Genomic DNA, 12,308 nt, shown 5'->3' with positions numbered 1-12,308 from the left:
GGAATGGCCTTCCCAATCTGAATCCAAATGGTATTTCGTTATTGGACTTCTGTGGTAGTCACGGATTGTCCATAATGAACACCACTGTCCACTGATCACCACCTGGTGGTGAATTGGATCCGCTGGAAGAAGAGAAAGCCGGACAGACTTGGCATGCCCAGGCACATAGTGCGGGTCTGCTGGGAACGTCTGCCAGAGCCCTTGGCAAGGGATGTATTCAACTCCCACCTCCAGGAGAGCTTTGACCAGATTCCGGGGGATGTTGGAGACATATCATCTGAGTGGACCATGTTCTCCACATCTATTGTCGATGCTGCTGCCCATAGCTGTGGCGGTAAGCTCCGCGGTGCCTGTCGCGACGGCAATCCCCGAACCCGGTGGTGGACACCAGCAGTAATGGACACTGTCAAGCTGAAGAAGGAGTCCTATCGGATGTGGTTGGCTTGTGGGACTCCTGAGTTGGCCGACGGGTAACGTGAGGCCAAGCGAGCCGCGGCCCGGGCTGTGGCAGAGGCAAAGCCCGGGCCTGAGAGGAGTTTGGTGAGGCCATGGAGAAGGACTACCGGTTGGCAGTGATTCTGGCAAACCATCCAGCGCCTCAGGGGGGTGAAGCAGTGCTTCGCCAACACTGTTTACAGTGGGGGTGGGAGGCTGCTGACCCCAACTGGGGACATTATCGGGTGGTGGAAGGAGTACTTCGAGGATCTCCTCAATCCTCCTCAATCCTCCTCATGGTATGAGGGCCCGACTCTTTCATCACCCAGGCTGAAGTCACCGAGGTTGTTAAAAAGCTGATGAGATCCACCCTGAATACCTCAAGTCTCTGGATGTTGTAGGGCTCTCATGGTTGACACGCCTCTTAAACATTGCGTGGCGGTTGGGGACAGTGCCTCTGGACTGGCAGACTGGGGTGGTGGTCCCCCTTCATATGAAGGGGGACCGGAGGGTGTGTTCCAACTACAGGTGGGGATCACACTCCTCAGCCTCCCGGGTAAGGCCTAAGCCAGGGTATTGGAGAGGAGAGTCCGGCCGATAGTCAAACCTCGGCTTCAGGAGGAGCAGTGTGGTTTTCATCCTGGCCCTTTATTAGGGGCCATCCGGTCTCTGTACAAGCAGAGCAGGAGTTTGGTCCACATTGCTGGCACTAAGTTAGACCTGTTCCCGGTGCATGTTGGACTCCGGCAGGGTTGCCCTTTGTCACCGGACCTGTTCATAACTTTTATGGACAGGATTTCTAGGTGCAGCCAAGGGCCGGAGGGGGTCTGGTTTGGGGACCAGAGGATTTCCTCTCTTCTTTTAGCAGATGACGTGGTCCTGCTGGCGCCCTCTAGCCAAGACCTACAGCATGCGCTGGGGCGGTTGGCAGCCGAGTGTGAAGCGGCTGGGATGAAGATCAGCTCCTCCAACAGGGCCATGGTTCTCGACCGGAAAAGGGTGGCTTGTCCTCTTCAGGTTGGTGGGTAGTTCATGCCTCAAGTGGTTGAGTTCAAGTATCTCAGGGTCTTGTTCACGAGTGAGGGAAGAATGGAGCGGGAGATCAACAGATGGATAGGGGCACTGCGCCAGTCCGTTGTGGTGAAGAGAGAGCTGAGCCGAAAAGCGAAGCTCTCGATTTACCGGTCGGTCTATGTTCCTACCCTCACCTATGGCCATGACCGAAAGAATGAGATCCCGGATACAAGCGGCTGAAATGAGCTTCCTCCATAGGGTGACCGGGCACTCCCTTAGAGATAGGGTGAGGAGCTCGGCCATCCGGGAGGGGCTAAGAGTAGAGCCGCTGCTCCTCCATATTGTGAGGAGACAGTTGAGGTGGCTTGGGCATCTATATCGGCTGCCTCCTGGACGCCTTCCTCGGGAGGTGTTCTAGGCACATCCCACCGGGAGGAAGCCCAGGACACGCTGGAGGGACTATATCTCTCGGCTGCCTGGGAACGCCTTGGGGTCCCCCCGGAGGAGCTTGTGGAGGTGTCTGGGGAGAGGGACATCTGGGTATCTCTGCTGAGTCTGCTGCCCCCACGACCCAGTCTCGGATAAAGCGGAAGACGATGAGTACGAGTACAAATTTTATCTCCCCTCAAAATACCTTTCATCGACAAATTGAACGTGTGAGAAACACTCACACTTGCTTGCTGTCATTAATGAGCAAGCTCTGCACTGGTGACAAACCCATTCTGAAGCTGAATCCTTGTTAAGAGATGGTCCTGGCGCTTGTTGGACTTTCTTGAGAAAGCTTTTTTCCCAGCAGCTGAACCTCAGTCCTTGATGCTTCTGATTATTCCTAGAAATGGGTGATTTGATTCAATTGTAGCAGCAGCAAGTTCCTTGCTTGTGAAGCTTTTTGATTGCAAAGAATAAATGACAGCATATGTTTTCTTGGCAGTAATCATGGTTGACAAAAGTAGAATAATCTGAAGCACAATTCCCTTTCAGCCCCTTTTGGTACTCTAATTCAGCCTGAATATGAAATCAGTTGCTTTGTCCAATGAAACACTTTCCTCACCCATCCGATCATCCAAATGAAATCTATGTTAATTTTCATTCATTTTCTCAGATTTTACTATTAATTGCATATGATTACTCCTCATATCAACCCAGACTCAGTACAGGTTGTCACTATAGGAAAAGCAAGATTTCTGTCAGGCGTAAAATTTTGGCCACAAAAGTGGAAAGTTATCACAGAGCTCTTATGAATCACACCGTTTGTGTTCACAGTAGTGATTCTCATGTGCTTAGTTAATATCAGGTCTGTAGGAGGGCCTACATTCTGGACGGTGGAGCGAGGCTGACACCTGGTGCTTAGAAACAGAACTCAAATTTTTCTATGGCAACCCATCTGCAAAGAAATGCTGTCAACTGCAAGAAGAAAACTAAATTAGGCGGAATATCCACATCAAACAGGAGTTCTTTATGCTAAAGACCTTTCAGGCTTTCTGTTTCTGATATAAGGCTTTGGTTCTTTGTGTAGGTACCAGAACATTGAGAGGACCATGGCCACAGAGGAGGATGGTGGGAGTCGGAGTTCAGACGGTGAATCTGAGCCTGCTCAGACAGGTACTACCTGTAAAAATCTGTTTCACCTGCACCTTTATTGTTTGATGCAAGCCACTGAAATTATCTAAACTAATTAAAAAAGTGAATGAGTTGATGTAGTCCGACGCCTTCTGTGATTCCTGTTGGACACGATGACATTCACTTGGCTACATAGGAAGTTGCAATCAAAAGAAATAGTCTGAAGCTATAAGAGCAACATTTAGTGCTTAAATCAAAACTAGCTGATGTTTACTTGTGTTAAAATGTATTGTTTCCTTTTTTCTGTTGAATTCTAACCAATGCAGAACTGCCACAAAGGGAAAGTGTTCTTGAAAATTTGGCTCCTGAAGCAGGATTATTTGGGTTATTTGGATTTGATACTGTTTAGAACACAATGCAGCCATCATTAGGGATCAGTACCTCCTAGATCTGGTTGAACTCAAGCAAGAATAACTGTTCCCTTTTTTCCCTGCCTGCAGGCCCCTCCTCCCCGATCAATCACCAGAATATCACATATCTCCTTCAATCGCCAGCTGTCAAGTTCACCACACACCCCGAATTTTTCACTGTGTTACACAGCAACTATGTGAGTGCTTCTAATAAGAACACACAGATGTAATCTTTAGAAAAAGAAATGTATAGCATCTTTGAATTCTAAACTGATCAGCAGATAAACTGGGATGTTTGGCCATGATTCAGAAAACTATGTTGGGAGAAAACCAAGCAAGCAGATGCTACAGCATCTTAGGAACTGCTGAAGCTGAATTAAGTTGTTTAAACTGTTCCATCAGTAACTGTCAGTATTTTTATATGTCTGGATTAGTTTTCATTATGTAATGATACAGCGTGTCATTTGTTTTGATATTGTTTTTCTCCTCATCAGAGGATTTTAGCCATGCCCAGGTTTTTTCATGACTACATCTGTTTGTACAACACAGATAACTGTCTAACACAAGTAGTGACACTTCTAATTATATAACACATCGCATCTACAGGGGTTGAACAATGAAACTGAAACACCTGACATTTTAGTGTGGGAGGTTTCATGGCTAAATTGGACCAGCCTGGTAGCCAGTCTTCATTGATTGCACATTGCACCAGTAAGAGTGTGAAGGTTCAATTATCAGGGTAAGAGCACAGTTTTGCTCAAAATATTGAAATGCACAAAACATTATGGGTGACATACCAGAGTTCAAAAGAGGACAAATTGTTGGTGCACGTCTTGCTGGCGCATCTGTGACCAAGACAGCAAGTCTTTGTAATGTATCAAGAGCCACGGTATCCAGGGTAATGTCAGCATACCATCAAGAAGGACGAACCACATCCAACAGGATTAACTGTGGACGCAAGAGGAAGCTGTCTGAAAGGGATGTTCACGTGCTAACCCGGATTGTATCCAAAAAACATAAAACCACGGCTGCCCAGATCATGGCAGAATTAAATGTGCACCTCAACTCTCCTGTTTCCACCAGAACTGTCCGTCGGGAACTCCACAGGGTCAATATACATGGCCGGGCTGCTATAGCCAAACCTTTGGTCACTCATGACAATGCCAAACGTCGATTTCAATGGTGCAAGGAGCGCAAATCCCGGGCTGTGTGAAACATGTATTGTTCTCTGATGAGTCCACCTTTACTGTTTTCCCCACATCCGGGAGAGTTACGGTGTGGAGAAGCCCCAAAGAAGCGTACCACCCAGACTGTTGCATGTCCAGAGTGAAGCATGGGGGTGGATCAGTGATGGTTTGGGGTGCCATATCATGGCATTCCCTTCACCCAATACATGTGCTAGATGGGCGCGTCACTGCCAAGGACTACCGAACCATTCTTGAGGACCATGTGCATCCTGAAGGCGGTGCCGTATATCAGGATGACAATGCACCAATACACACAGCAAGACTGGTGAAAGATTGGTTTGATGAACATGAAAGTGAAGTTGAACATCTCCCATGGCCTGCACAGTCACCAGATCTAAATATCATTGAGCCACTTTGGGGTGTTTTGGAGGAGCGAGTCAGGAAACGTTTTCCTCCACCAGTATCACGTAGTGACCCGGCCACTATCCTGCAAGAAGAATGGCTTAGAATCCCTCTGACCACTGTGCAGGACTTGTATATGTCATTCCCAAGACAAATTGACGCTGTATTGGCCGCAAAAGGAGGCCTTACACCATACTAATACATTACTGTGGTCTAAAACCAGGTGTTTCAGTTTCATTGTCCAATCCCTGTAGTTTTCCTTTCAGACACACAGACAGTCACACACAGAACTGTTTTTCTGGTGTTTCCTCCTCAGGCAGCTTATCGCATGTTCACCAGCAGCAGCTGTGTGAAGCACATGATCCTGAAGGTGCGCCGTGATGCCAGAAACTTTGAGCGCTATCAGCATAACAGGGACCTGGTGGTCTTCCTTAACAAGTTCGCAGACACACAGCTGGAGCTGCCAAGAGGCTGGGAAATCAAGACAGACCCTCAAGGAAAGGTAGGCATCCTCATTTATTCGACCCCTCTAATATTTCTTCAGTTTTTGCTTTTTTGTGACACTTTGTTTCAGATCATCAAAACATTTTAATAGCAAACAAAAAAACTAAGTGAAAGTTTTGGATTTGCCTAGTCAAATTTTGTGTTTGAGATGCTTTGACATGACTTTATATAAGCTGTTCATGTTCAAAACCCACCAGTGTTGCTGATTTAAAACAATTCTGCACAGAATCAGAATCAGCTTTATTGCCAAGTTCGTACATACAAACAAGGAATTTGCCTCCGGTACACTTTGCTCTTTTGTTCTGTTTTTGCATTACAGAATATACAAATTTACAATTTACAATGTACAATATACAATGTACAATGCAATATTCTGCATTACAGAATATACTAATTTACAATTTACAATGTACAATATACACATATCTAATAAAAAAGGTGAATTTGCAACATCTGTATGCTGTTGTTCTATACTCTATTGAATGTTCATCAGAGAAACAACCTGGGGGAAGAAACTGTCTCTGTGGCGACTGGTTTTAGTAAACAGTGCTCTGTAGCGGCGGCCTGAAGGTAAAACTCTAAACAGTTTATGTGCAGGGTGTGTGGGGTCGGCAGAGATTTTGGCAGCTCTTTTCTTGACCCTAGACCTGTATAAGTCCTGGATGGAGGGAAGGTCAGCTCTGATTATTCTCTCTGCAGTCCTGATTATTCGTTGCAGTCTGGACCTGTCCTGTTTTGTGGATGAGACAAACAATGCTGTGATGGACGAAGACAGGACAGACTGAATGATGGCAGTGTAGAAGATGACCAACAGCTCCTGTGGAAGGTTGAACTTCTTGAGTTGCCTCAGGAAGTACAGTCTCTGCTGGGCCTTCTTTCGAACAGTGTCTATGTGTCAAGACCATCTCAGGTCCTCAGAGATGGTGGTTCCTAAGAACCTGAAGTGGTCCACGTCCGATACAGTGTTGTTGAGGATGGTGAGGGGGGTGTATGGGGGTGGTGTTCTCCGAAAGTCCACCACCATTTCCACAGTCTTGAGTGGGTTCAGTTCAAGGTAGTTCTGACCGCACCAGTGTACCAGCCGATCCACCTGCTGTCTGTATGCAGACTCATCACCGTCCTGGATCAGTCCAATGACAGTAGTGTCGTCTGCAAACTTAAGGAGTTTCACGGACGAGTCCGATGAGGTGCAGTCATTTGTGTACAGAGAGAAGAGGAGTGGGGATAGAACACACCCCTGGGGGGCACCAGTACTTATTGATCTGGATCGGGAGAAGATGCTCCCCAGTCTCACCTGCTGCTGTCGGTCTGTCAGGAAGCTGTTGATCCACTGACAGGTGGAGGCTGGGACGTTGAGCTGTGTCAGTCTCTGGTGGAGGATGTCTGGTATGATAGTGTTGAAGGCCGAGCTGAAGTCTACAAACAGGATCCTGGCGTACGTCCCTGGACGGTCGAGGTGTTGCAGGATGAAGTGTAGACCTAAGTTAACAGCATCATCTGCCGACCTGTTTGCTCGGTAAGCAAATTGCAGGGGGTCCAGCAGGGGGCCTGTGATGTCCGCTCAAAGGACTTCATGATTACAGACGTCAGGGCTACAGGCCTGTAGTCATTTAATCCTACGATGGTGGGTTTCTTGGGAACCGGGATGATGGTGGATCGTTTGAGGCAGGAGGGGACCTCACATTTCTCCAGTGACTTGTTGAAGATCCTTGTGAAGATCGGAGCGAGTTGATGTGCGCAGGCTTTCAGGCATGATGGGGAGACGTTATCAGGTCCTCCAGCTTTCTTTGTTTTCATGCGCTGAAAGAGCCTGATCTTTAGTGCAGGCAGAGAATCTGATGGTGGGGGGTTGGTTGCTTTATGGGAGGAATTTGTTCCTGAATGGGATGTAGAGGGGATGATTTGAGGTGTGAATGGCTTCTTGTCATGTCTGCAGTAGAAGCCATTCAGACGGTTGGCCAGGAGACGACTCTGTTCAGGATGGGTGGAGGGGCTCTTGTAGGCAGTCAGGTTTCTCAGACCAGTCCATACAGCTGAAGTGTCACCAGTAGAAAGGCTGTTCTTAAGCTTCTCACTGTAGCTTCTCTTAGCTGCTTTGATCTCTTTTGTTAGTTTGTTCCTGGCCTGCCTGTACCGCGCCCAATCTCCACTGCTGTGAGCTTCTTCCTTTTCCCTGCGCAGGTTCCTGAGGTGTGGAGCAAACCATGGCTTATTGTTCCCAAACGTGCAGAAGGTCTTGGTCTGCACACACATGTCCTCACAGAAACTGATGTATGATGTCACCACATCAGTTAGTTGGTTTAAGTCAGTGGCTGAGGTTTCAAAAACAGTCCAGTCCGTGCATTCAAAGCAGGCCTGTAGCATCTGCTTTGATTCCTCAGTCCACTTCTTAACAGTGTGAACCTTGGGTTTGGAAGCTCTTAGTCTCTGTCTGTAGGTTGGGATGAGGTGGATTAGATAATGATCCGAAAAACCCAGAGCAGCCCTGGTAACAGCATGATATGAGTCCTTTAAAGCTGTGTAACAATGGTCCAGTGTGTTTTTGTCTCTGGTAGGACACTTAATATGCTGTCTGTATTTGGAGAGTTCATTTGAGAGGTTTGCGCTGTTAAAATCTCCCAGTATTATGATGAAAGAGTCCGTTTATTTTTTCTCCAGGTCTGTAATCAGCTCAGCAAAATGTTTTTCCGCGGCAGAAGTGCAGCCATGCGGTGGAAAATATGAGCCGATTATTATAAACTAGGAAAACTCTCTCGGTGAATAAAACGGCTTACAGATTATGGAAAATGACTCCAGATCCGGGCTACATGTTTTTCCCAGCACTTTTACGTCTCTGCACCAACCTTCATTTATATAAAAGCAGATTCCGCCTCCTCGCTTCTTCCCCGATAGCTCCGCGCTGCGATCCGCTCTGAACAGCTGGAAGTCCGGCAACAGCAGTGCGCGGTCCGGGATGTTTTCACTCAGCCATGTCTCGGTGAAGCAGAGAACCGCTGATCCGCGGAGGTCCGTGTTTTTACCAGTGAGAAGAAGCAGCTCGTCCATCTTGTTGTTGAGAGAGCGGACATTTGCCAGGTGGATTGAAGGCAGTGGTGTGCGAAGTCCTCTTTTGCGGAGCTTTACCAGCGCGCCAGCACGCTTTCCCCTCCGCCGCTTTTGGCGCAGGATCCCATATAGAGCCGCAGCTCTGCTTGCCAGGAGCTCAGTGAACCTCGGATCGATAAAAGATGGTGAAAAAAACCCAAGAGAGGACTCTCTGATGTTGAGAAGTTCCTCTCTACTGAATGAGACCACAGGATTGTGGCCCGACACCACAGAACTGTGGCTCGAAAAACATAAAAACACACAAAATATAAAAACAAAGAGAGAGCGAAGCTCCGAGGCTGCCATCGTTGGCGCCATCTTGGCATAGGCCAAGAGTGGGTCAAAATCCTTCCACATTGCTGGAAATTACTAATACGTTAACACAAACACTTGATGGCAGCTTGAGCTTGAGGCCACCGCCTCTTTGAACGTTTACCCTCTGGGAGGCGTTTCAGGGCAATAAAGTCAAAAACAAACAGACTGAAAAACAATTCCTACCCAAGAGCTGTTGTTGCCCTGAACAGTGCAAATTCATGTAACCCCTGATTGATTTATTAATTAATTTCTTATTTATTTGATTGTTTTCACAGACTCCGAGAGTTGTTATTTTTTGAATTTTGTTGTGCATTTTTTACACAATGACAATAAAAAGGATTCTGATTCTGTTGCTGCCAAGGTTGGTATAACCAACCTGTTTAGATTTAGCAGGTGGTCTTGCACTTAGGGCCAGGTTGGTTTGGATCGAGTTTTTCCTTAATATATGAAACCATAAGTGTATTTTGTATTTGCTCAGGTTATCTTTGTCTGACATTAAAATTTGTTTTATAATTTGAAACATGTGTGGTACCAACAGTTCTGGTTGCTGAACATTTTTATAACAACTACAATGCTCAAAAATATAAAAGGAACACTTAAACAACACAATATAACTCCAAGTAAATCAAACTTCTGTGAAATCAAACTGTCCACTTAGGAAGCAACACTGATTGACAATCAATTTCACATGCTGTTGTGCAAATGGAATAGACAACAGGGGGAAATCTTTGGCGATTAGCAAGACAGTCAATAAAGGAGTGGTTCTGCAGGTGGGGACCACAAACCACTTCTCAGTACCTATGCTTTCTGGCTGATGATTTGGTCACTTTTGAATGTTGGTGGTGCTTTCACAATCGTGGTAGCATGAGACGGACTCTACAACCCACACAAGTGGCTCAGGTAGTGCAGCTCATCCAGCATGGCAGATTAATGTGAGCTGTGGCAAGAAGGTTTGCTGTGTCTTTCAGCGTGGTGTCCAGAGCCTGGAGGCGCTACCAGTAGACAGGCCAGTACACTGGAGGAGACGTGGAGAAGGCCATAGGAGGTCAACAACCCAGCAGCAGGACCGCTACCTCCGCCTTTGTGCAAGGAGGAACAGGAGGAGCACTGCCAGAGCACTGCAAAATGACCTCCAGCAGGCCACAAATATGCATGTGTCTGCGCAAACAGTTAGAAACCGACTCCATGAGGAGGGTATGAGGGCCCAATGTCCAACAATGGGGGTTGTGCTTACAGCCCAACACTGACGCTTAGCATTTGCCAGAGAACACCAGGATTCGTAAATTCGCCACTGGCGCCCTGTGCTCTTCACAGATGAAAGCAGGTTCACACTGAGCACATGTGACAGACGTGACAGACTCTGGAGACACCGTGGAGAGCGATCTGTTGCCTGCAACATCCTTCAGCATGACTGGTTTGGCAGTGGGTCAGTAATGGTGTGGGGTGGCATTTCTTTGGAGGACGACACGGCCGAAATGAGATCCTCAGACCCCTTGTGAGACTATACAGGTCCTTCTCAAAATATTAGCATATTGTGATAAAGTTCATTATTTTCCATAATGTAATGATGAAAATTTAACATTCATATATTTTAGATTCATTGCACACTAACTGAAATATTTCAGGTCTTTCATTGTCTTAATACGGATGATTGTGGCATACAGCTCATGAAAACCCAAAATTCCTATCTCACAAAATTAGCATATTTCATCCGACCAATAAAAGAAAAGTGTTTTTAATACAAAAAATGTCAACCTTCAAATAATCATGTACAGTTATGCACTCAATACTTGGTCGGGAATCCTTTTGCAGAAATGACTGCTTCAATGCGGCGTGGCATGGAGGCAATCAGCCTGTGGCACTGCTGAGGTCTTATGGAGGCCCAGGATGCTTCGATAGTGGCCTTTAGCTCATCCAGAGTGTTAGGTCTTGAGTCTCTCAACGTTCTCTTCACAATATCCCACAGATTCTCTGTGGGGTTCAGGTCAGGAGAGTTGGCAGGCCAATTGAGCACAGTGATACCATGGTCAGTAAACCATTTACCAGTGGTTTTGGCACTGTGAGCAGGTGCCAGGTCGTTCTGAAAAATGAAATCTTCATCTCCATAAAGCTTTTCAGCAGATGGAAGCATGAACTGCTCCAAAATCTCCTGATAGCTAGCTGCATTGATCCTGCCCTTGATAAAACACAGTGGACCAACACCAGCAGCTGACACGGCACCCCAGACCATCACTGACTGTGGGTACTTGACACTGGACTTCTGGCATTTTGGCATTTCCTTCTCCCCAGTCTTCCTCCAGACTCTGGCACCTTGATTTCCAAATTACATGCAGAATTTGCTTTCATCCGAAAAAAGTACTTTGGACCACTGAGCAACAGTCCAGTGCTGCTTCTCTGTAGCCCAGGTCTGGGAAATGCTGCACCTGTAGCCCATTTCCTGCACACGCCTGTGCACGGTGGCTCTGGATGTTTCTACTCCAGACTCAGTCCACTGCTTCCGCAGGTCCCCCAAGGTCTGGAATCGGCCCTTCTCCACAATCTTCCTCAGGGTCCGGTCACCTCTTCTCATTGTGCAGCGTTTTCTGCCACACTTTTTCCTTCCCACAGACTTCCCACTGAGGTGCCTTGATACAGCACTCTGGGAACAGCCTATTCGTTCAGAAATTTCTTTCTGTGTCTTACCCTCTTGCTTGAGGGTGTCAATAGTGGCCTTCTGGACAGCAGTCAGGTCGGCAGTCTTACCCATGATTGGGGTTTTGAGTGATGAACCAGGCTGGGAGTTTTAAAGGCCTCAGGAATCTTTTGCAGGTGTTTAGAGTTAACTCGTTGATTCAGATGATTTGGTTCATAGCTCGTTTAGAGACCCTTTTAATGATATGCTAATTTTGTGAGATAGGAATTTTGGGTTTTCATGAGCTGTATGCCAAAATCATCTGTATTAAGACAATGAAAGACCTGAAATATTTCAGTTAGTGTGCAATGAATCTAAAATATATGAATGTTAAATTTTTATCATGACATTATGGAAAATAATGAACTTTATCACAATATGCTAATATTTTGAGAAGGACCTGTATGCTGGTGTGGTTGGCCCTGTGTTCCTCCTAATGCAGGACAATGCTAGACCTCATGTGGCTGGAGTGTGTCAGCAGTTCCGGCAAGATGAAGACATTGAAGCTATGGACTGGCCCGCCCGTTCCCCAGACCTGAGTCCGATTGAGCACATCTGGGACATCATGTCTCGCTCCATCCACCAACGTCACGTTGCACCACAGACTGTCCAGGAGTTGGCGGATGGTTTAGTCCAGGTCTGGGAGGAGATCCCTCAGGAGACCATCCGTGGTCTCATCAGGAGCATGCCCAGGCGTTGTAGGGAAGTCATACAGGCACGTGGAGG

General features: G+C 46.9%; 1 protein-coding gene across 1 annotated transcript in view; it reads left to right on the top strand.

Moving 5' to 3' along the window:
• The window catches only part of LOC124857913 (E3 ubiquitin-protein ligase HECW1), a 210,636-nt gene that overhangs the window by 108,152 nt on the left and 90,176 nt on the right, over positions 1–12,308 (top strand). Inside the window, exons 13-15 of the mRNA XM_047349491.1 lie at positions 2,966–3,051; positions 3,510–3,616; positions 5,325–5,510. Of these exons, the coding sequence (XP_047205447.1) occupies positions 2,966–3,051; positions 3,510–3,616; positions 5,325–5,510 (379 nt within the window). The remainder of the gene's footprint in view (positions 1–2,965; positions 3,052–3,509; positions 3,617–5,324; positions 5,511–12,308) is intronic.

Source organism: Girardinichthys multiradiatus, chromosome 21 (genome assembly GCF_021462225.1).
Source record: "Girardinichthys multiradiatus isolate DD_20200921_A chromosome 21, DD_fGirMul_XY1, whole genome shotgun sequence".
Classification (NCBI taxonomy): domain Eukaryota; kingdom Metazoa; phylum Chordata; class Actinopteri; order Cyprinodontiformes; family Goodeidae; genus Girardinichthys; species Girardinichthys multiradiatus.
Note: the sequence above shows the minus strand (reverse complement) of the source record. Positions and strands in the feature narration are given on the sequence as shown.